Source organism: Brassica napus, chromosome C7 (genome assembly GCF_020379485.1).
Source record: "Brassica napus cultivar Da-Ae chromosome C7, Da-Ae, whole genome shotgun sequence".
Classification (NCBI taxonomy): Eukaryota; Viridiplantae; Streptophyta; class Magnoliopsida; order Brassicales; family Brassicaceae; genus Brassica; species Brassica napus.
In genome coordinates this window covers 43,023,609-43,045,006 of record NC_063450.1, presented here as the reverse complement: position 1 = coordinate 43,045,006, position 21,398 = coordinate 43,023,609, and the positions used below count along the sequence as shown (strand labels likewise).

Genomic DNA, 21,398 nt, shown 5'->3' with positions numbered 1-21,398 from the left:
GATCAGAAAATTACCGGAAGGACCGAAATCTGGCCAATGGACCGAGAAGCTCGAGGTGGCTCGTTGCATGGGTTCAGAACGTGGTGTCAACCATCTAACAAGCTGAGTGTCTCCAGAAGCTCGAGGTGTCACCGTGCATGGAATCTGTACATGCAGCCTGACATGTAGAAGCACGAGGTGGATCGACCAAGCACGAGGTGTCTTCGCGCATGCAACCGAAGCATGCGGGCAGCCATGTATGTGATGCTGTGGCGCCCTGCATGAGTTCTAGTCATGCAGCCTGACATCTGGGAGGAGTGGTGGCGTCCTGCATGTGTCCTGGACATGCAGCTAGCCATGTGGAACACGAGGTGCCGCTGCACATGCGTCCGGAGCCATGCAAAGCGACACACGGGCTGCCACCAACCTGAAGCTGATTGGTTGCTGTCTCCTATAAATACCCCACGACCCCTGCTCATTTCTTCACATCCAGACCTGTCCAAACCAAGTTAAAATCGTGAGAGAAAAGTAGAAAAAGAAAGCAAGTGATTCCGAGCTATTTCGAGAGTTTTAGAGAGTTTTCGAGATCAGTTATGTATTGATGTCGAGTCAGCGCCTAGGGAAGGTTCTGTCGAGCTGAAGGTCAATCAAATGAAGATCAGTTCAGATGGGAAGCAAGTCAACGTGGCTAGAGAGGGAGAGAGAAACAAAGTGGTCGACTTAGAGTGTAGTCGATTCTCACCGAGAAGGCCAGTTCCGTCCAATCGTCGATTCTTTACGATTGTGACGCAGAAGCTCTGTCCAATTCAATCCGTCCAGGCCAGTCATATTCTCCTACAATCAAGTGGAGGTGCTGTCCAAGATTATTTCAGTTCCACTCAAAGTTCTACTCGATGCTCCGCCGGGAAGTCCGAAGAACTGTCCAGAAGCTAGAGGAGGTTCTGTCCGAGTCCAGATCAGCCTGTCGAGGCCTGTCAGTTTCTACATGGTGAAGCCGAGGTTATGTCCAAGTCAAGATCAGTCCAGTCCAGTCCAGTCAAGTTCTCCATTGGGTTTTGGCCAAGTCTTCTCCGATCAACCAGTTGCTTATCGGCAAAGAACACTGTGAGTTATAATCAATTGATTGCTGAGTTGTTTTCATGCAGGGTCCCATTACTTGGAAGTTCGATCGTGGCAGGAGGCCAGGTCTAACTGAGTAACGGTTTGACTAGTTAATAATTGAGGTTATGTTGATTAAGTTGATAGCATGCTTGTTATTGCTTGAGAACCGTAGTAGCATGCTAATGTTAGGTTGATTGGTTAGTTAGCGATTGCGGGATGCTTAGATGATATCGCTAAGTTGTGGATAGTTAGGTATTCTGGAATTAGTCTTATGCTAGATTCTGGAATTTGATTGATTGTGTTAATTTGCGATTAATACTAGGAACCTTGTATTATTTTATCGGGTTTAGTATTAATCATATATTGGCCATATAGCATTTGTGTAACCCACAATGCTAGGCATGTTTGAGGTGGATGTGTTGATTTTGTGGTGACTATTACTAGGAACCATGTGTTATATTACCGGGTTTAGTATTAGTCGTATATTGGCCGATAGCATTTGTGTAACCCACAATGCTAGGCATATTGGGGTGAGTTAGTGTTCCTTCAGACCTCGTACCCGGCGGGTTCAAGGAAACCCCTTATTCGCTGGATCGGGAAGACTCAGATAGACGGGGTCATGGCCTATGGCTGAGTGATTACACGACGGTGTAATGTGACAGTGACCCGAAGGACTGTGGACTGTCGCGCGGTGACCCGAAGGACAGTGGGCCGCGGTCGGTTGAAAGTTCCTTCTTCTGGCCTTTGTGGTAGGAAGATAGGATATTGCCGATAGTGAAGGAGGAACATAACGTCACCAGGGCCCGAGTTTGTTATATATATTATATCTTGTTTTGGGTTGTTAAACCCTGGTTTAAATCGAGTTTGAGTTTGGTGATGAGTTGGTAATTAGCATAATGCTAGTTATCTTGCTATCGTTTACCGCTGCGTATTTCTGATATTGCTTATGTGATTGAATTGTGCTATTAGGTGAACCTCTCGCTTTAGATTGTTTGGGGTGGGATAGCGAGAGGTTGTATTTGTTAGTTGGGGATTGTAACTCACTGAGTAATACTAGATTACTCATCCAACTCTGTTTTCCTTTTTGCAGGTCGCTTTAGGTAAGGATGATCGGATAGCTTGGAGCTGGACGTTAGGACCGCCGGTGTAGATTTTCATGCCTTTTGTAAATGGAATTGTGAATTGTGTTATGTTGACTCGATTTGGCATTAGGCCGGACCCAGTCTTGAATTATTCAATGTATGAATATTTTTTGAATCAATAAAGAAATTTTTTTTATATGCGCTTCATGAGTACTCTGATATTTGACTAGTCCGGTCTAACACAATGTTAGGTCGAGGTACGGGTTGAAAAGCCTTAGGCCTTGATCTAATAGAAAACGCTAACTCTAGGTACGGGTTGCAAAGCCTTATGCCTTGACGCAGCGGGACGAGTTAGGGGATGAACTGGTCTAGGTCGTGGAGTAAAGTTTGTGACTCTGACCAGATCGTCCCTAGCCCGTCACGTAGCGCTTCCGGACCATGGTGTTGGGTTGGACGGTCAGTCCAGTTCTTGCTTGATCGTTGGATGGCCGGTTGGCCTTTCATCTCCAACCCTTGGTGTGGTTCGTCCGTCGGTCATGTTCTTGTTTGATTGTTGGCCGGTGGGTCGACCTATGCTTAGGACGGTTCGGGGGTGTTACAGTCAGGGTGGAAGAATATGGTTGGTTTGGAGGGAGTCAGTTCGTATGTCTACGGTGTATAAGACAGATCAGATGATCACCTGTTCTGTGGGATTGAAGGATGAAGATGAGTTTTTTTGCACATTTGTCTATGCTAAGAATGAAGTTGAAGATAAAAGGGAATTATGGGAGGACTTAAGTCATCATAAGAACAATATGTCTTTTCGTAATAAGGCTTGGATGGTAATGAGAGATTTTAATGAGATATTAGAAGTGGAAGAAAGTTCAGAGTTTATTAATGCTGGTAAGATTTCAAGGGGAATGAGGGATTTTCAACGTGTGGTTCTTCACTGCAATCTATCAGATATGGGGTATCAGGGTACTAATTGTACTTGGTGCAACAAGAGAGAAGAATGAGTAATTTGCAAGAAACTAGACCGAGTTTTCATAAATGATGTGGCGTTACATAGATTCTCCAATGCTTTCTCACTGTTTGAGGCAGGAGGATGTTCTGACCATCTGAGATGTAAGATTCAAGTTCTTACCATCTGAGATGTAAGATTCAAGTTCTTCCTCCTACTGAGAAGTTGAAGAAGCCATTTAAATATGTGAATGCAATAGGAAGATTGCCAGCTTTCTTGCCGATGATAAAGGATTTTTGGGACTCTACTCCGGTTCTGTTCCATTCCACATCTGCGATGTTTAGATTTTCAAAGAAGCTAAAGAGTCTGAAACCAATCATAAAGGAGGTGGGTAAAACTCAGCTTGGAAATCTAACAAAACGAGCTTCAGAGGCATATTATCTATTGTGTCAAAAGCAGCAGCAAACTCTTTCAGTTCCAAGTGCAATAGCTATTCAATAAGAAGCAGATGCATATGAAAAATGGATTTTTATTGCGGGTTTAGAAGAAGATTTTCTCAAACAAAGAGCGAGGCTGCATTGGCTTGATGTAGGAGATCAGAATAATAAATCTTTCTATTCTGCCATCAAATCCCGTCAAGTGTAAAATACTATCCGAGAAATCCGGTGTGAAAATGGAGTTATGGTTACAAATCAGATGGAGATTAAGAGAGAAGCAGAAAGATTCTTCTCAGAGTTTTCGAATAAGATACCTGATGATTATCAAGGTGTAGTGGAGGATGAGTTACGTGATCTTCTTGAGTTTCGTTGTACGGCAGAAGAATGTAGTATGTTGGAGGCTCGGGTCACTGAGGAGGAAATCAGAAAGGTGTTGTTTGCAATGCCTTCAAACAAGTCCCATGGTCCTGACGGTTACCCTTGTGAGTTTTTCAAGTCAACATGATCGTTGCTGGCTCACGACTTTACGGTTGCAGTACAGTCTGTGTTTCAATTTGGGGTTCTACCAAAGGGAGTAAATTCTACAATATTAGCCCTAATCCCTAAGAAGACAGACTCTTTGGAGACGAAAGATTACAGGCCGATAGCTTGCTGTAACGTCATTTACAAGGTGGTTTCAAAAATATTGGCAAACCGTTTGAAGCTGATTCTGCCAAGAATAGTGACTGAGAACCAGTCAGCATTTATCAAAGGAAGACTTCTAATGTAGAACGTGTTATTAGCTTCAGAGCTGGTGAAAGACTATCATAAAAATGATATCTCCCCGAGGTGTGTGATGAAAATCGATATCTCGAAAGCATTCGATTCTGTTCAGTGGAGTTTTGTGTTGAAAAGTTTGGCTGCTTTAGGAGTTCCTAACAAGTTCATTCATTGGATAAAGCTCTGCATAACAACACCATCATTCTCAGTGCAAGTGAACGGTGGGTTAGCAGGGTATTTTCAGAGTTCTCGAGGGCTGAGGCAAGGCTGTTTGTTGTCTCCTTACCTGTTTGTTTTGTGTATGAATGTCCTCTCTCACAAGATAGACAAGGCAGTAAGGGAAAAGAAATTTAACTTCCATCCGAGGTGCAAATCTTTGTCTCTTACTCATCTCTGTTTTGCGGACGACTTGATGGTATTTGTAGAGGGAAGGAAAGAATCAGTAGAGGGAGCTCTATCTGTATTTAAGGAGTTCGTGGTATGGTCAGGACTGAGTATTAGTCTGAAGAAATCAACGGTTTACATGGCAGGAGTATCTGAAGCAGAGAAGGGAAGGATTTTGTCAAACTTTCCATTTGCTCAAGGTACTCTTCTAGTAAGATACTTGGAACTCCCTTTGATGACTCGGGTAATGAGAAGACATGACTATATGCCATTAGTTGAAAGAATCAGAGGCAAGATAAGCACCTGGACCTGTAGATTCCTCTCATATGCAGGAATGCTTCAACTTATGAAGTCAGTTTTGATGAGCATTGTGAACTTTTGGGCTGCAATTTTCAGACTCCCAAGTAAGTATATGAAGGAGATAGAGCAACTCTGTGCTGCGTTTCTTTGGTCGGGTCCAGAACTCAAAACTTCTGGAGCTAAAGTAGCATGGTCAGAGATATGTAAAACAAAGAATGAAGAGGGTCTAGGACTTATAGCTCTTAAGGAAGTAAATTTAGTCTGTGGTCTGAAGCTTATCTGGAGGATACTAACAGGAAAGTCGCTGGGGGGGGGGGGGAGATGGATTAAAGCTTATTTGCTCAAAGGGAGAAGCTTCTGGCAGGTGAAGGTTACAACTCAGAGTGGGTCTTGGATGTGGAGGAAATTAATGCAGTTAAGAAAGGTGGAAAAGTAGTTCTATAAAAAAGAAATTGGAAATGGCAGACATACTTCTTATTGGTATGATAATTGGTCAGAACAGGGCGTTTTGATTGAGCTATTGGGCGAGGGAGGTATAATTGAGATGGGTATAAGTAGAGAAGCTAGTGTGGAGGAAGCTGTTCTAAGTATGAGACGTAGAAGAAGATATCGAACTGAGGTTCATAACTCTATTGAAGCTGAACTTCTGGTAATCAAAGAAAAAATGAGAAACAATGAAGAAGATCTGTCTATGTGGAAGAGAAGAGCTGGATATAAAGACACGTTCTCGACACAGGAAATATGGTTGACGTTGAGAGAATCAAAACCGCAGTGTCTCTGAGCGAAAGATGTTTGGTTCTCACAGGCCACACCCAAATTTGCTTTTGTTACTTGGCTTGCAATGTTAGATAGACTATCTACCATGGACAGAGTCTATCGATGGAGCCAGAGTGTGGACACAACTTGTGTGTTGTGCAAGCAAGCAGCTGAAACGCGTGATCATCTCTTTTTTGAATGATCATACTCTGCTCAGGTATGGGAGCATCTCACAAAAGGGATTTTGCGTGATCAATGTACAAAAATTTGGCCAGAGATTGTGAGACTGTTGACGGATGGGAACAGAGAAAATAAAGCTCTTTTCTGTTTGAGATATACTCTCCAAGCTTGTGTTCATGCAGTATGGAGGGAGAGAAACAGGATAAGGCATGGAGATCAGCCTCTTCCTATAACTGATGGAGTTCATAGACAAAGAGATAAAGAACAAGCTAAGTTTGTTGAGATCAACAAAGGTGAGAGGTAAAGAGTCTCCAAGTTTGGTTTGCAACAAGAATGTAGATATAAGTCATTTCTAGAGTTGGAGTTGGAGTAGATTAAACTTTTGGTTTACACATTGATGTAATAAGACTTGTTTTGATGAATAAAATTTAACATTCATTCAAAAAAAAATATATATATATATATATATATATATTCACAATGAAATTATCTTTATATTTTTTTAATGTTAATATATTTTGATAAGATTTAGCAAAATTATATCTAAATCCACACTTAAACAATGTGAAACATATTTTATATACATTAAATAATATAATAAAATAACATTGAATTTCAAAATTTTAATTAATGTATATAAACAAAATCAAATATTTTTCTTATTTTAGAAAATATATATTTAAAATATTAAAATCTAAAAATATTTTTTTTTAAAAAATTCATAACTTTATAAATTAATAAAATATCATAGTCCTAGCATTAATAGTTTATAGATTTTTAACTGTATTATCAAACAAAAGGAGAAGACAAGGAACGAGTTATAACTGATACAAACATACTCTGATACTAACCTAGCAAACGGAATCAACAAATCCACGCTGATTGTGCCTTTGGATAAAACTAAATCCAGACGTAATAAACCAGTTGTTATATATATATATGGGGTACCCTTATATATGGTAACAATATAAAGTCTTACCTAAAACAGACACTTCGAAAGTGGAGAACTGACTATATGACAGCGATGTGCTGACTGTAAGAATCCCTCCCAAAGAGTCAAAAACGGGAATATTTATCCAAATATATTGACCAAATATTCAATTCTTGCACAATGCCATTTTCAGACACCATCCGTATCTTCTTTTTCTGTATAAATATATGAACTGTTCTTTGTCTCATCAATAAGTAAAGATCTCTCTCTCTCTCTCTCCTTGTCTCTCCCTCCTTTTGATAGAGGTTTAAACAATGGCTGGTGGGTTTGTAGCGTTTAGTGGTGATTCCCCCGCCTTTCAGGCGAAGATGACTGTTTACGTCTTCATCTGTGTCGTTATCGCCGCTGTTGGTGGTTTGATCTTCGGTTATGATATTGGAATCTCTGGTACCATTCTCCTCTCTGTCAATATCGTTTTTTTCTTCTTTTTTTCCACGTTACTTATAAGCAAGATCTGTTCATTTTAGATCATATACTTATCATGTTATTTTAGGATGCGTCTAAAGCTCTATATATATACTGTATATATGTTTCAAAAAAAAAAATACATCTTAGATTGAAACCATGCTGTCAGTATTAGTAAATCAGACCATAGTAGCTCACGCGACGACTAATGGTACTCATGGCAGGTCCGATGTAAATGGTGATCATAATCAAATATTAAATTGTGACTTTAAAACCTCAAAACTGATGGCATTAATCATTTTCTTAGTCTGCTTGCCCTCTTTCTTGATCGTTCTTGATATGGTACTAATGTTAAAAACAACAGGTGGAGTAACGGCGATGGACGATTTCTTGATAAAGTTTTTTCCAGCTGTGTACGAGAGGAAGAAGCAAGCACACGAGGATAACTACTGCAAGTACGACAACCAGTTCTTGCAGCTCTTCACCTCCTCTCTTTACCTCGCAGCACTCGTGGCCAGCTTCTTCGCCTCTGCCACATGCTCTAAGCTTGGCAGGAAACCCACAATGCAGTTAGCTTCCATCTTCTTCTTGATCGGCGTTGGCCTTGCCTCCGGAGCTGCTAACATGTACATGTTGATCATGGGCAGAATCTTGCTCGGCTTTGGCGTTGGCTTTGGTAATCAGGTATTGTAAACCAAAATATAAAAGACCAAACAAAACAAGATCGGTATTAATAAATGTTGATATATATATTCATAGCCAGGGCGGGAGATTTTGGAGGACAATTTATAAAAACAATATTTAATAAAATGTTTTTAACGATTTTGTGGACTAAGCGTTTCACTTACCTTTGTTTGGTGTGGGATTATAAACTATACTTGGTTTTACTCCGTTTTGGACATAGGGTTTGTATGAGATTGTGTGTTTAATTAAGACTATTTTTGTCGGAATATATTGTAGGCCGTACCGCTTTTCTTATCAGAGATAGCTCCAGCGAGGCTTCGTGGAGGTCTCAACATTGTGTTCCAACTAATGGTTACAATAGGAATCCTTATCGCCAGCGTAGTCAACTACTTAACCTCTTCTATTCACCCTTACGGATGGCGACTCGCCCTCGGTGGCGCGGGGATTCCTGCCCTCATCCTCCTCTTCGGATCACTTCTCATCTGCGAAACACCAACGAGTCTCATCGAGCGGAACAAGACCGAGGAAGGCAAGGCAACGCTCAAGAAGATCAGAGGCGTCGAAGATGTTGATGAGGAGTATCAATCACTCGTCCACGCTTGTGAGTTCGCGAGGCAAGTCAAGGACCCTTACAGGAGGCTGATGAAGCCCCATAGCCGACCGCCTCTTGTCATCGGATTGTTGCTCCAGCTGTTCCAACAGTTCACTGGAATCAATGCCATCATGTTTTATGCCCCGGTTTTGTTTCAGACCGTAGGGTTTGGAAATAATGCAGCTTTGCTTTCGGCCGTTATTACAGGATCTGTCAATGTTCTCAGCACTTTGGTAGGGATTTTCTTAGTCGACAGAACCGGTCGGAGATTCCTCTTGCTCCAGGCTGCAGTCCAAATGCTCAGTTGCCAGGTATTTAGATTTCTTATTCCCCAAGGAAATAACCATTTAGTTAAGACTTTATAGTTAGAGTTTCTTGTGGCGCAAGCAATCATCCTAAACTTACATTTTTTTCCAAACAGTTGGTCATTGGAATCATTCTAGCTAAGGACCTAGGCGTGAAGGGTACTTTAGGTAAGACAGAAGCCATGATAGTGGTTATCTTGGTGTGTGTTTACGTGATGGGTTTCGCTTGGTCATGGGGACCATTAGGATGGCTGATCCCTAGCGAGACCTTTCCCTTGGAGACACGAACCGAAGGGTACGCATTGGCGGTATCGTGCAACATGTTCTTCACGTTCGTGATTGCTCAGGCCTTCCTATCAATGCTTTGTGCGATGAAGTCAGGGATTTTCTTCTTCTTCAGTGCTTGGATCGTTGTGATGGGACTCTTTGCTTTGTTCTTCGTGCCAGAGACTAAAGGAGTCTCGATTGATGACATTAAGGATAGTGTTTGGAAGCGGCATTGGTACTGGAAGAGGTTTATGCGTCAGGAGCATGACGTGTAGAAAATAACTTCTTGAGCTTTTTGATGAGAAACCAATTTGTTGATTCTTGTCTTATACTTAATTGATATGCTTCTTCGGCTTTGGTATCTTTTGATGAAAACTCCATGCTTCTACAGTTTTATGTGTGTTAACTTGCTAGTCAGTTGATAAGCATGGCCGATCGGAGATTTTGGAGGTTGAAGACGGTATAAAAAGGATTTCAATAATTTGGAAGTCTAAATTTTTTTTTATTTTTTACAAATTTAGAAGTCTATTCATATATAATTCTTTCGTAAAATTTAGAGGTTTGAAAGCAAATGTTTCATCCGGCTTGGTTCAGGATCCGGCCCTGTTGATACGATACGAGAAAAATATAGTGTCCATATACACCACTCTTTACAAGAACACCGTTAAATAATATCTAATCACATCATGATGAACTTGGGATTGAACGTGGGAGTTGTTTTTGTTTTCCTATACAAAAAAACTGATTGATATGAAGTAATATAAAACTAGGATAAGCGCATGGAGAGTTTATTTGTATATATTATCGATAGTTTCTTTTATATATTTTATCATTTTATTTATATATATAAAATATTTTTTGTTGTTATTATATAATTTCTTTCCGATGGATCGGATCAATTTTTATTAAAAATAATGAAACAAAACTATAATTAATACATCATGGGTTGATCGGATTGAACATTAAACAAATTATGACATAAAAACCTTATTTTTTCCATCGAACACATTTTTTAAAAAAGTGAACAGTATTGTTTTCACAATTGAATTATTTTGACTTTTATCTTCCATATGGTTTTGAAAGCTTTCAAATCAACCATCGAATTGATACATGCCATTTTAATGTTTTTAGTCGTATACTTAAGAAAAAGTTACATTTTTGTAATTTAAAGTCGTTTTAAAAAATTCAAAATATAACATATAAGAAAAAATCTAACATATAAGAAAAATATAACATATAAGGTGTCCTTATTTTTGTATTTTAAAGTCATTTTTAAAATAAAAAAACATATAAGGTTTCCCCATTTTCTTAATTTAAAGTCATTTTAAAAAATTCAAAATATAGCATATAAGAAAAAATCTAATTTTTTTATTATACGGTTAATGTGATTGTTTATTTTTTTAATAATATAAAATTAAACAAAATGAAGAAGGATGCAAAAATTGTTATCAAATCTTTATTATTCATAATCATTAATTTCATATATATGTAAATCATATTAGGTAATTTTGTAACTTTTATTTAGGGAAAGAATACACAATTCTTATATTTTAGGTTAATATAATGTTCTCTAGTGGACATTAAACAAATTATGACATAAAAATCTTATTTTTTCCCTCGAACACATTCTAGAAAAAGTGAACAGTATTGTTTTCACTGTTAATTTATTTTGACTTTTATCTTACATATGGTTTTGAAAGCTTTCAAATCAACAATCGAACTGATACATGTCATTTTAATGTTTTTAGTCGTATACTTAAGGAAAACTTACATTTTTGTAATTTAAAGTCGTTTTAAGAAATTCGAAATATAACATATAAGAAAAAATCTAACATATAAGAAAAATATAACATATAAGGTGTTCTCATTTTTTTATTTTAAAGTCGTTTTAAAAAATATATAACATATAAGGTTTCCTCATTTTTGTAATTTAAAGTCATTTTAAAAAATTTAAAATATAACATATAAGAAAAAAATCTAATTTTTTTATTATATGGTTAATGTGATTGTTTTTTTTTAATAATATAAAATTAAACCAAAATGAAGAAGGATGCAAAAATTGTTATCAAATCTTTATTATTCATAATCATTATTTGTCATATATATGTAAATCATATTAGGTAATTTTGTAGCTTTTATTTAAGGAAAAAATACACACTTCTTATATTTTAGGTTAATATAATGTTTTCTAGTGGACATTAAACAAATTATGACATAAAAACCTTATTTTTTCCATCGAACACATTCTTGAAAAAAGTGAACATTATTGTTTCCACAGTTAAATTATTTTGACTTTTATCTTCCATATGGTTTTGAAAGCTTTCAAATCAACCATCGAATTGATACATATCATTTTAATGTTTTTAGTCGTATACTTAAGGAAAACTTACATTTTTGTAATTTAAAGTCGTTTTAAAAAAAATTCAAAATATAACATATAAGATAATTCTAACATATATGAAAAATATAACATATAAGATAATTCTAACATATATGAAAAATATAACATATAAGGTGTTCTCATTTTTTTATTTTAAAGTCGTTTAAAAAAAATATATAACATATAAGGTTTCCTCATTTTTGTAATTTAAGTCATTTTAAAAAATTCAAAATATAACATATAAGAAAAAAATCTAATTTTTTTATTATATGGTTAATGTGATTGTTTAATTTTTTTAATAATATAAATTTAAACAAAAATGAAGAAGGAAGCAAAAATTGTTATCAAATCTTTATTATTCATAATCATTAATTGCCATATATATGTAAATCATATTAGGTAATTCCGTAACTTTTATTTAAGGAAAGAATACACACTTCATATATTTTTGGTTAATATAATGTTCTCTAGTGTTATATAATTATGGAATAATGTGACACCATTAGATTAAACTATACTTTATATTAGATGCTTTAGAATTCTTTGAAATGAAATTTAGAAGGCATTTAGAGTGTCACCTAAAATTTGAGGTTTTTTTTAATTAATATAAAATTAAGGTTCAATTTTTTCAAATGCTTCTCAATTAATATATAATTAATATATAGGGGATAATATATAAATATTTTTGAATGTTTACATGATCGAGATATTACCTTTGACATTGACTCGATCGTGCAAGCATTCAAGTATCTTGCTTAAAACGTTCTGCCAAAAAGTTCAATCATATTTTGAACATTTTGCCACCCACTATCTTCCACCAATTCATACACTTGAAAAATCATAAAAAATATAATAACCAAATCGGATCTGATCGTATATTCAAATAAACAAAAATAATAATAATCAATGTAACAAAAATAAAACTCTCTCCCCACGATTTGGTTTCGACTATTTGATCATTAAATTATCTTATGAAAATATTCAACTAAAATCCTAGATCCTTTAGTTTAATGCTTTCTTCAATTCTCTACCTGTAACCATACCAAAAAATCTAAGAAAATCATCTCTTGTGTAAAGCTTCATCAAATTTCGAAATTCAATTCCAACTTTCAACAACAACCACAAAAAAACGTGTAGAAATATATTATTTTCCACGATGAAACCACCTTCATCCATTTTATACTAGTAACTAACTCAATAAGTATCATGGTGCATCTGTCTATATAAATGTAACGCCTTAGCAAAACAAATAACCATAAAAAATGGATAGTCAAAAAAGGAGTTTGGGTTTCTTATCTCTTGCTTTTCTCTTCATCACCTGCTCTTCTGCTGAGTTCCTCATTCACCAGGTTTACTTTTTGTCTTTACCTTCGTTCTTTTGTCTGTTTGTTTAAAGTATTTTCTCAGCGATTACCAAAAGTAGGTTTTAACAATAAGAAAAAAACAAATCCAGGTCACAGAAGGCAGAGAAACAGAGAACAACAGTTCTTACAGTCTCCAGTCGAATCTTGGTAAGCTTGTTGTCTGAAACCTTTTTTCTTTGTGTTTTCTTATGAACATTTTGAAACCAATTTCCTTATTATTTTTGGGATTATGCAGAGACTAATGAATTATGTGTCTTATTTTTTCAAGGAGTGTGTAAAAATATAAAATCTTACATAGAAAATTTCGATTAAACATAAATTATATATAAAAGAGTGTGTAGAGACTAATGGGCTACATGACTTGGTCTCTAGATAATTTGTAAGAACATAAGTCTTTACGTCGAAAGTTCCGATAAAACATACAAATGTATAAAAATATTTGTATCAATCTATTAATTACCAGGGCAGACTCAAGAATTTTAGGGGCCCCTAGGGCAGAAAATTTTTGGACCCTTAAAATTAATATTGATTCAAAGTTTTTAATAATTATTATAAAATAACAAATATTATAAGTATTTTTTATATAAAATGTGTGATGAAAACTAGCATATATATATTTATATAAAATATTTTAGGCCTTTTATATATATTGTTACATAATATTATATATATATATTTTTAAATGGTCTTTAACTATTAAGAAATGGAGGGACATCGGATTGGGTCCGAGACGGTGGCACCGTTTGTTCCCCACTTAAACCCGCCCTGTTAATTACAAGTTGATTTTGAGTTGGAATTTCAAGAAATTAACCATTTATTTTCTGAAAAAATCGTTGTTTACAGGAGTGACAAGAGTCTGGAGAGATGATCGACCATCGAGTAAGATAGTGACAATAGCAGGCTACTCCGTGATTAAGGGGAGAGGAGAACCCTACGAATCCTCAGTTTTTGAAGCTGCTGGTTACAAATGGTAAATGATTACATTCTGTTCATTTATTCAACTTATTTATTAATAATTAACATTATGTTGATGAAAAAATAAATAAATCAACAGGAGGTTGGTTTTGTACGTGACTGGTAATAAAAACGACGGTGGAAATGGCTATATATCACTTTACGTGAGGATGGAAGAGACCGAATCACTTCGATATGGTTGGGAAGTCAACGTTGATCTCAAACTCTTTGTCCACAACCCGAAGCAACACAAGTACTTAACTGTCACTGGTATATTTTCATCACTCATCCTTCATTCGATTTTCATATTGTACTATAGAGATTAGCCTATATAAGCCGAGTCTGATTGCAATATTGACTATTGTAGATGGGGCAGTGAAGCGATTTAACGCAGCGAAAAAAGAGTGGGGCTTCGGACAGTTGATTTCTCTTGCAACATTCGAAAACACGAACCAAGGATACATTGTGCAGGATACTTGTTCTTTTGGTGCTGAGATCCTCATCGTTAAACCGGCTAACCAACAAGAGAAAGTCACATTCATATCAAACCCACCAAATAATGTCTTCACTTGGAAGATTCTTCGATTCTCCAACTTGGAAGATAAATTCTACTATTCTGCTGATTTTCTCGTTGGAGACCGTTATTGGTTAGTACTTGATATGATATCTCACCATATTATGTAGTTGCATAGTTGAATTCTGCAGTGGCCAAGTGTAACATATAACGATTTTGGTTAGTACTTTATTTTGTCACCATATTATATAGTTCAGTATGTAATAACGTTTTTTTGGTCAATGAATAATCAGGAGATTAGGGTTTAACCCGAAAGGGAGTGGAGGAGGCAGACCACATGCACTTCCAATCTTCTTATATGCTCAAGGCTTTAGGCCCAACGCAGTTGCTACAAACACTTGGGGTGCGGTTAATCTGCGGTTAAAGAACCAACGTAGCTCCAACCACAAGCAACTATATTGTAAGAAAACTAAACCAATCAAATAAATATTTTGTCTCCAAGAGAAACAAATCGTGTGAAATTAATGTCATATTGGTGTATTCTTAATTTTCAGCTGCAGCTTGGTACCCGATCAGAAGTGGTTATGGTGTTGGAGTGAACAATATCATATTGATGGCAGATTTAAAGGATACATCAAAAGGGTATTTGGTGAATGATGCCATTATCTTTGAAGCTGAAGTGGTTAAGGTCTCTGTGACCAACATCGTCCCTGTCTAGTAATCTCTTCTTATTTGTTATCGATCAAACAACCTTATGAATAAAGAGATGTGTGATGTGTTTGTAATAAGATGAAGTTGTTTATCCTTGTGATGTAATCGGTATTCTATCTGTATTCTTGACTTCCATTTTCCTGCTTTGTTATCAATATATCAAACTCACTTGGTTTTAACTTCTTTGAAAAATCTCGCATCGTAAGTTTAAAAGAACCAAAATTCATATATAAATTGTTTGAGTCAATTTATTGGTTACCAATTAGTTTTGAGTTAAAACAATAGGAACATCTAGATACTGGTCTGCACGGACCACACTCGTCCAATGCGTGGACGTGATTTTTAATTTTGGCGTATGGGTTTTCCTGCAGAACCGGTCATAGATTTTCAAAAGCCACAAGATAAGGAATAAGGTTGTTTTGCACATTTGGAAGTTTTCTTTTAAGAATATGTTTGTCATTGAGCTACATGAACAAAAAGTTTCAGAGTATTACAAAAATAATCAAACATAAGGCCATACCAGTAGATGTCATAAGAGAAGATGTATAGAAAGTACCATGCTATCTGAATCAAAGAAAAACAAACACAATACACTCATAACTAAGATAGTAGTCTTATGATATGATGGTGTCACTACAAGAAAACATAGCAATAACAACGAACTTATGAAGAAAACTGTCGTTATTAATTTAACGACGAATTCACAACGTTTCTTGCAAATTTTATGTCGAATTTACAACAATCTTTTTACAACGAATTGATGACACAATATTTTCCTTGCAACATTGTTACAAATTTACGACGATATGTGCAATTGACGACGAATAGTGATTCATTTTTAATTCGTCGTAAACCTTGTATAACGATTTATGAACAACCGAAACCGTCGTTGTTAAGACTATGCTTCTTGTAGTGTGTGCGTTCTAATAGGAGGTTGGAAGAGAGGCTACTGCTTCCACATAAATCAAGGATTAAAATTTTACACCCTCTATGCGATGGAAACTCACCGAGAGAGCATTAGACAATTTCCAAAATTGATGCATCTTGTTTGCCTGCAAGTCTTTTCTCATAAAACCTGAAAGAAATAATTAGTTGAAACAGCTGATCGAAGATCCAAAAATTAGGATACAAATTGCTAAAGTATAAGCTCGAACCATCTAAACTGCTTGACTGTTCTTTTATTCACATTGTCGGCTTGAAAAGAATTCAGTTTTGGAGGTCAGTACCCAAGAGATCAATCACACGAATTCTGACCTACAGTAGCATAATAGCGGTCATTCGCTCATTGAAGGAAAAGGTAGAAATAAACAACAAACCACTAAACCGATTTCTTCATGGTCGCAAGAAAGAAGAATTAACAAAGCAAAACCACTGAAACACCTAATTTCAATAAAAGACAAAGAACTCCCTCCACAAGAAGGCAGAAATAAACGATAAAATCATCGCTCCACATGGAGCTTGCAACTCCCAAATGTTACTACACACAAAACGAAGAAGATTTGAAATGGATCAACCTCTTTGCATAAGACCTGAAGTTCTCAAGCTCAAAATCACCACCGAAGAAAGAACTAACACACAGAATGAAAGAATATGAGGGTCCACTCACAACGTCAGCGACAAACCACTGAACGCTAGATCAAGCCCGTAAGATGGCAAATTCTGCCTCGTTCATGTGGGTTTGATGTTAGAGGTTTGATTTTTCACATTTTGAAGTTTATAAACTCAAAACTTGTTTAGGAATGTCAATTTGAATTCAACAAACACTAAAGATTAATATTATAAACTAAAAGCCGATTTTGTTTTTACAAACCATTAAAGGACTACAAGTCCATGCTTTGTCTGATTGGCTCAAGGCCGGCTATGTTCTCATGCCATCTCTGATATGCTGCTCCACAAACTGATTTATGCCTTCATACTTATTTTCATTGGCTGATCCAATGGAAGGGGCACACTGATTGAAACTTAGCCTATTGGTTAAGGTTTAAATACTTCTACATTCAAGTCTGAGGTTCGAATTTTAGACTATGCAATTTCTTGTAGATTATATGCGGAGGTTCCAGAATATTGTAGGCAAAATCGTTCATTATGATTGTCTGATGTGGTGAGATTTCTCCATCAAAAATATCGTACATGCATAACCGTCCGTCGATCCAAGTGTTTTGGGAGAGCTTCATCGTGAAATCATAATTCGTGGAGTTATTCATCAGTATCACATATGTTACATGTAGTTGGTCATATGCAATACAATTATAGATTATATGATAATGTAATGTGTGTTAATCCGTGTTAAAAATCACTTCTTTCTATTTTAAAATCACTTTTTTAAATGTGTCAAAATGCGGATGTTGTTTAAGCCAATCAAAAATATAGGTTTTTAGTTTATTACAACCGATTTGATTTTTCTCAAGCAAAAGAGCATGCTATATTTATAATAATCATTCTTATTGATGAGTTTCACAAAGTTTCGATGTGAGACATTTACACTTTGTAAATATATCTCAAATATATTTAATACGTTAACAGTTACAGAGATTTCTGTATAAATTAGTTCCTAATCTTGAGGATATATAATATTCTAAATCTTGTTAGATCCAAAAAATCTTGTTAACCATAATTTATATTATATTGTTTATTTTTAAAATATTAATACAGAAACAAATAGCAAGAAATTAGAGAAATATGTTTAGGGATTTATGTTTTTAAATGTCCAAAATACTCTTGATGAACGACACAAATTTTTTCTTTGCAAGTTTCATATAAATGTGTCAAATATTTGTAAATTCAGGTTTTTTGTATATTATTAAGGTTTTATTCAAATGTGGGAAAGCACTTGGAGTTCAACATTGTAGAGAGTAGTTGTTCATGTGTTTTACATGGTGACAATATTCTCCTTGTTGAATTCAAAAACTTAGCCGAATTTCCAGTTTTGCAGTTGGAAAAACGCTAGTCCGGCAACCTAACACGATTTTGGCTACTCGAACCAATTAATCGGTAAAAAATTTAATTGTCGATTTAATATAACTAAACACTATTACTCGGATTAATTACCTAAGAGTAATAATTTTTTTTGTTTAAATCAAATCAAAAGATATGCTTTGGGTTTACTACGGCCCATTTAATTTTACTCAAGCAAAAAACATGCTATATTTATAGTAATCATTTTTGTTGATGAGTTTTATAAAGTTTTGATGTGGATATTTACACTTCATATATATAAAGATCTCAAATATATTTAATGCTTACAGATATTTCTTACATATATAATATTCTAAATCTTGTTAGGTCAATAAAATCTTGTTAACCACGATTTATATTATATTATATTTTTAAAAATATTAATAAATAGCAAGAAAATAGGGAAATATGTTAGGTGTTTTAATGTTTCGAACGTCCAAATTACCTTTAATGAATGACACGCTTTTTTCTTTGTAAGTTTCATATAAATGTGTCAAATATTTGTAAGTTCATGTTTTTTATATATTATTAAACTTTAATTCAAAATGCGGGAAAACATTTGGAATTCAACGTTTTCGAGAGTTGTTCATATTTTCACATGGTGATAATATTCTCCACGTTGAATTAAAAAATTTGGCCGAATTGCCGGTTTTGCAGCTGGAAAAACGCTAATAGGGGCAACCTACCGCAATTTTGGCTATTCAGCACAATAAATCGGTAAATATTTAAACAATGTAACATAACTAAACAATATTACTCATAACGGGGACCAGAGAGAGGAGACGACGACGACGGTTTCATGTGGAGTCAAGCACTTCACTTTAGATTCTTGCATGGATTGGATGTGGCTGTGGGATTTGGATCCGGGTATTTCCGGGGCAATACGGAATGGTCGAGATCTCTGGCTCCACGATATGAGAGGGGGGCTGGGGACCGTCGAAGGGAATTTGGATTTTGGAATACTCAGAAGAACTCAAGGGATTGAGAGGATCAGAGTAATGATGGGGGATCAAAGTTTATGGATTCTTTCAGATCTGGTGGAGATCGGGAATTCGGGGATTCGTCTTTTGGATTTGGTAGGTATGAGCATCACAAATATTAAAACGAGATTCTGTTTCTACCACTTGGTTGACTGGATCAATCATTCTTGGGATTATCTAGATCATTTTTTGGAAATAGGGATTTGGTTTGGGAGTCTAGAGGAAATATGGGATTTTTTAATGGATTTTTTTGATTGAGATTTTGCTAGTGCTGGTTAAACAGGGATTGTGGATCATAATGATTCGAAGAATCATTTGGAAACGATATGGTCTTAATGGATATGATTTACAAAATATAATTTTAAAGGATGGGCTGCACTATAAATGGCGATGGGAATTGTTCTTTTGTTTCATCGTTTCAATTTGTCTTTTTTACGGTACTATTACTTTCATTGTGTGGTCTTTTGCTTTTTTCTCAATGACTCAGGGCCAGTTAGTAGGAAAGGGAGGAGATATGGTGAGTGGCGAGATGGCTCGGAAGCGGTTGAAGATATCAGTTCCTCACTTCGATAACTCGGATTTGATTAAGAGCTATGACATGACGTTGGTGGGGCGATGTATGAATCCGGAGGCGCAGAAGGTTGATGCGCTACTGGTGATGTTACCTAAGTTTTGGAAGGTGGAGGAGAGGGTAACGGGCGCTGATCTGGGCATGGGGAAGTTCCAGTTTCATTTCGAGAGAGAAGAAGATATCAAAGCGGTCTTGGAGATGCAACCGTACCATTTTGATTACTGGATGCTTTCATTGGCACGGTGGCAACCACGAATGCCTAGGAATTTCCCATCGGAGATTCCATTTTGGATTAAAGTGGAGGGAGTTCCGCTTGAGCTGTGGTCGACGGAAACATTTCAAAGCATAGGTGATGCTATTGGAGAGACAACTGACGTGGATTTGGACTTTGGCAAGATGAGAGTGGTGCTTGATAGCACTAAGGAATTGTGTTTCGAAACGGAGGTGGATTTCAAGGGCGGTGAGTTTTATGAAGAGGAGGAGGTACTGGTTCTTCTTAAATACGACAAGCTGTTTGGATTTTGCAAACGGTGTTTCAACTTGTGTCACGACGAGGATCATTGTCCTTTGAACCCGCGAAGCCCGTCCAAGAAAAAAGAAACTAAGGAGATAGAGGAGAGAAAGGAAGAACGGGCGAGGAGCTATAAGGGAGTGGTGATCAACGGAGATGGAGGGAAGCAAGAGACTTACAAGGACCACAGAGAGTACTATGGCAAGGGTAAAGGACAAATGTATGAGGAGCCGGAGTCTAAGTGGGTTAAGGTTCCGGAAAGAGGAAGCAAGAGGCCCTCATCCTATCGTGCCAATGCCAGAGGGGAGGAGGAAAGGTCAAGGCCGCGTAACCCCCGTTGGGAACAATCACGATATCCAATGCAAGAGGATCGTAACAGGTATCAAAGGGGTGTAAGAAGGGAACAAGAGGGACCAAAGGAGGAGGGCGAGATTACTGTTACAGAGAGGAGGCAAAGAAATCTTCATAAGGTGGAGAACATTGGGGAGAAGGCTGTTCCGGTTGAGCCAAGTGTTACTGCTATGGATTTGGAGGGCGAGGTAGGCGATCGAGCGGAGATAGAGAATTTGGTGACGGGCCTTGAGCAGGCTATGGATTTTGTGGGAGTGGGAAAAGGGGTCGCTGATTGTGAGCCCTTGGAGTTTGATGGAACGGTGACACTGGCGGATCATAAAGAGGAGCTTCTGGGTGGGGATGATGAATTTCAAGCTCTTACGGATGGGGAAGTGGAGGAAACAAATAAGCTTGATGAGGTTACGCGAGGTGTGGCAGAGGGCGAAGAGGAAATAAGAGGTAATGGTGGCACATATGATCAAATGGGAGAGGAGGCGAAGAAGAAAGGAGCACGTAAAGTCTTATTCAAGAAGCCACCAGGGATATCTGTAGGAACTTCTAAGATGCGGCTTGTTCAGGCTGTGCTTTCACCGCGCAAGACTGGTGTTTCCAAGTCAACAAAGCGTCAGGGAGGGGGAGAGGGAGCGAAACACACGGAGGAGAAGGGTCCATCACACCCTAAGAATCCAAAGAAGCCGGATGTTTAGTTTATGGGTAGTACAATCAGGGATGTAATGTGGTGGGGTTTGGGAGTCTTTTCTTATTTTCTTAAAATAAGCTCAGTGAGCATCTTTTTGTGTCTGGGGTTGGGGTTTTTATGGGTTTATTGTGATGCTGCAGTTTGTTCTATTATATGAACTAATTTGGAGTCCGTTATATTTATTGCACTGATATTGAAACATGGGTGCTATGGTTTGAAAGGAATTTTCTGTTACAGAGGTATGCATTTGGATGCAAAGCGAA

At 36.7% G+C, this 21,398-nt stretch overlaps 2 protein-coding genes across 2 annotated transcripts; both read left to right on the top strand.

The window, feature by feature from the left end:
* Nucleotides 1-6,625: 6,625 nt before the first annotated feature.
* Nucleotides 6,626-10,082, top strand: LOC106350699 (sugar transport protein 8-like). The gene is made up of 4 exons (XM_013790549.3): nucleotides 6,626-7,296; nucleotides 7,679-7,998; nucleotides 8,275-8,901; nucleotides 9,012-10,082. The coding sequence occupies exons 1-4, from the start codon at nucleotides 7,164-7,166 to the stop codon at nucleotides 9,435-9,437; spliced, it is 1,506 nt and encodes a 501-aa protein (XP_013646003.2). The 5' UTR covers nucleotides 6,626-7,163; the 3' UTR covers nucleotides 9,438-10,082.
* Nucleotides 10,083-12,749: 2,667 nt separating this feature from the next.
* LOC106352183 lies at nucleotides 12,750-15,267 on the top strand. Its single transcript, XM_013791853.3, has 7 exons — nucleotides 12,750-12,891; nucleotides 12,996-13,053; nucleotides 13,750-13,876; nucleotides 13,961-14,130; nucleotides 14,228-14,507; nucleotides 14,668-14,834; nucleotides 14,929-15,267. Exons 1-7 carry the CDS (start codon nucleotides 12,805-12,807, stop codon nucleotides 15,090-15,092), a joined length of 1,053 nt encoding a protein of 350 aa, XP_013647307.1. The 5' UTR covers nucleotides 12,750-12,804; the 3' UTR covers nucleotides 15,093-15,267.
* The last annotated feature ends 6,131 nt before the right edge of the window (nucleotides 15,268-21,398 follow it).